Source organism: Eurypyga helias, unplaced genomic scaffold, assembly GCF_000690775.1.
Source record: "Eurypyga helias isolate BGI_N326 unplaced genomic scaffold, ASM69077v1 scaffold4669, whole genome shotgun sequence".
In the NCBI taxonomy this organism is placed as follows: domain Eukaryota; kingdom Metazoa; phylum Chordata; class Aves; order Eurypygiformes; family Eurypygidae; genus Eurypyga; species Eurypyga helias.
Window position 1 is genome coordinate 25,489 of NW_010272643.1, and position 2,444 is coordinate 27,932.

General features: G+C 43.2%; 1 protein-coding gene across 1 annotated transcript in view; it reads left to right on the forward strand.

Annotated features, from left to right (window-relative positions):
* GDPD5 (glycerophosphodiester phosphodiesterase domain containing 5) overlaps positions 1 to 2,444 on the forward strand; it is a gene marked incomplete at its 5' end in the record, with an annotated part of 43,768 nt that overhangs the window by 20,047 nt on the left and 21,277 nt on the right. Inside the window, one exon of the mRNA XM_010159185.1 lies at positions 726 to 808. Within this exon, the coding sequence (XP_010157487.1) occupies positions 726 to 808 (83 nt within the window). The remainder of the gene's footprint in view (positions 1 to 725; positions 809 to 2,444) is intronic.

Below are 2,444 nucleotides of genomic sequence, written 5' to 3' on the forward strand. Positions count from 1 at the left end.
AAATCTTAATCTGTGATAGCCATAGGGATACATTTCCTAGATTTAGGACTATTTTTTTTTTAATTGCTGTAAAAACTAACTAGAACGTTTGTTATTAGAGAAATCGTCTGACTTTTAGACTGAGTAATAGATGACTGAATGAGTAGATGTGGAAATAAAATGTGGGCTACAGAACCTGTGGTCTAGTTATTCTCCATGGTATTGATGATAACCTGGTTTATGGACTTTCTTCTTTCTATAATGGCATTGTAATCACTGTTTGCATGGAAAAGTAGGAGCATGAAGAACTGTTAAGGTGTTTTAGACAGCTCTATCTGTAACCTGTGGATGGAGAATTGGTATCATGTCAATAATCACTTTCTGGGGTTCTCCAGCAAGCCACTCTTTCGGGAACCACACTGGTAAGCAAATCTCTCAAACACTAATCTTGTATCAGACCTCAAGCTAGCCAGGTGTCTGGTACTGCAGGTCTTTAACTCAGCATTGAACTCTGAGAAAGACCATCAGTGGAGTCAAATGCACTGGTTGTCTTCAGACTTCAGTAAGATGAAGTTCTGCCAGGGGGATGCTGGTACTCCGGTGTAACTGCCCACTACATCATCTGCCAAATTAAATTGTTTTGATTTCTTAATATCTCTAAACCTTCCTCCCAGCATCCTCACTAATGCTGCTTCATAAACTTTACCACTTTAATCTCTCATTGCTTTTCTTTTTTGCCCCCATAGCTGGCACCAGAAAACACACTGATGTCCTTCCAGAAGGCAGTGGAGCAGAAGACGTTTGGAGTCCAAGCCGATGTTATACTGAGGTAAGCCGGTGTGCTGCTTGGTCAGAGACCCTCTGTGGATGACCCAAATCATGCTGGTGGTTCTTTCTTACCCGGTGTGTGTCTGGTTGTTACTGTTTTTTCCCTTTGAAAAGGGTTGTCATGGTGAATGTATCCGATAATTCCATTTGGAATGCGCAGATGCTACTAACTGTTCAAAAGACAACGGTTAAAGGTGAAGCTGTCTAGGTGGGGGGAACCTGGATACCTTTGTCGTGAAACTAATCTTCATTTCAGGAAGACTCCAGTTTATCCTACAGCTTGTTTTATTGCAGTAAAGCACAGTACCTGGTTTCTAGCCTGGCTTGAAGTCAGCTGGCCTTGGGAAGAGACAGGACGGCTGACTTTTTCTGGGATGGCTTGGGTTGCAGAGTGGGCGGATGTACCAAACTGACTTCACTGCACTTCAAGTCTTCAGATGGGTTTTTACCAGCCTTGTAAAACTATCACAAGAATTTAGCAGCCCCGGAGTAAGCCCTTTCTCCTCCCCTGCCTCACATGTCACTAATGCTGGGGGAAGGAGGAAACTGGTGATGCTGACTGTCAAAAAGTCATTCCTTGCAGGCAAGTGTTGAGCTGAATTGACAAGGCCAATTTAGAGAGGGTTATTTCAAGAATCGTGCTTTGTTCTAGGAGTTTGAAAATTCTTTAATATTCTTGTTTCTTTTCTGAATTGTGGGGTTTTTTGCATGTGTTACATAAACATGCAAGAGGGCAGAAATGGCATGAAGGGAAGAGTAATGCCTTACCCTGGTCAATCTCTGTGTCTCAGTTCCAGTTATAAACACAAGAAAGACTCAAAGCTGATTATTTTCTTTTTCCCTGACTGCTTTGGAGGTTGGTGTTGATGGAAAGATATTTTTGCCTGGTGGAAGATGGGCTTCTGGAGTGTAATTGTCATGGTGCTTTGCTTTTTTTTTATTTTCCATAATTGTTTAGGAGCAAACAATATAAAAGGATTTTTCTTTTTCTCCCCTGGGGAGTGGAAGGTCATTGTGGAAGGATGAGGTATGAATTGGGATGTTTCTGATACAATTCTTTTTCAAAAATCAGTTCATTAACTGTTGTGAAGGGACAATAATTTGACTCTTTAGACTCACAAATGAGCACTTGGCTCATGCAGTGGCTAGATCAATTGCTTCTAGTAGCACCGGCCAAGGACAAAGGTGGACTTTTGTGAGGAAGAAAGCTGGAAAAACTCAAAGCTTTCCATGTTGTCACCCATCAGCCATCCCAGGGGAGCACTCCAAACATTCCATAGCTTAAACAATGCCCTTGACAGCCGAATTATCTGAGGCCCCCTATAGGAGACCCAAGTCTCTCTTTGTAAAAAGAAAATCCCAGTGACCTTCAGACCAAAAGTTGACTTTCAGTACAGCTAGCAGCAATTTTAGCAAGAGTTTGTGGCACGACACCAATTGCTGTCCTTATGCCTTTGATAGATGAGGTGCTGGAGCATGTCCAGAGAAAGGCAACAGAGTTGGGGAAGGGCCTGGAACACAAGTCCTGGGGGAGAGTGGCTGAGGGGGCTGGGGAAGTTCAGCCTGGAGAAGAGGAGGCTCAGGGGAGACCGTATTATTCCTTACAGCTCCCTGAAAGGGGGGTGCAGAGGGAAAGA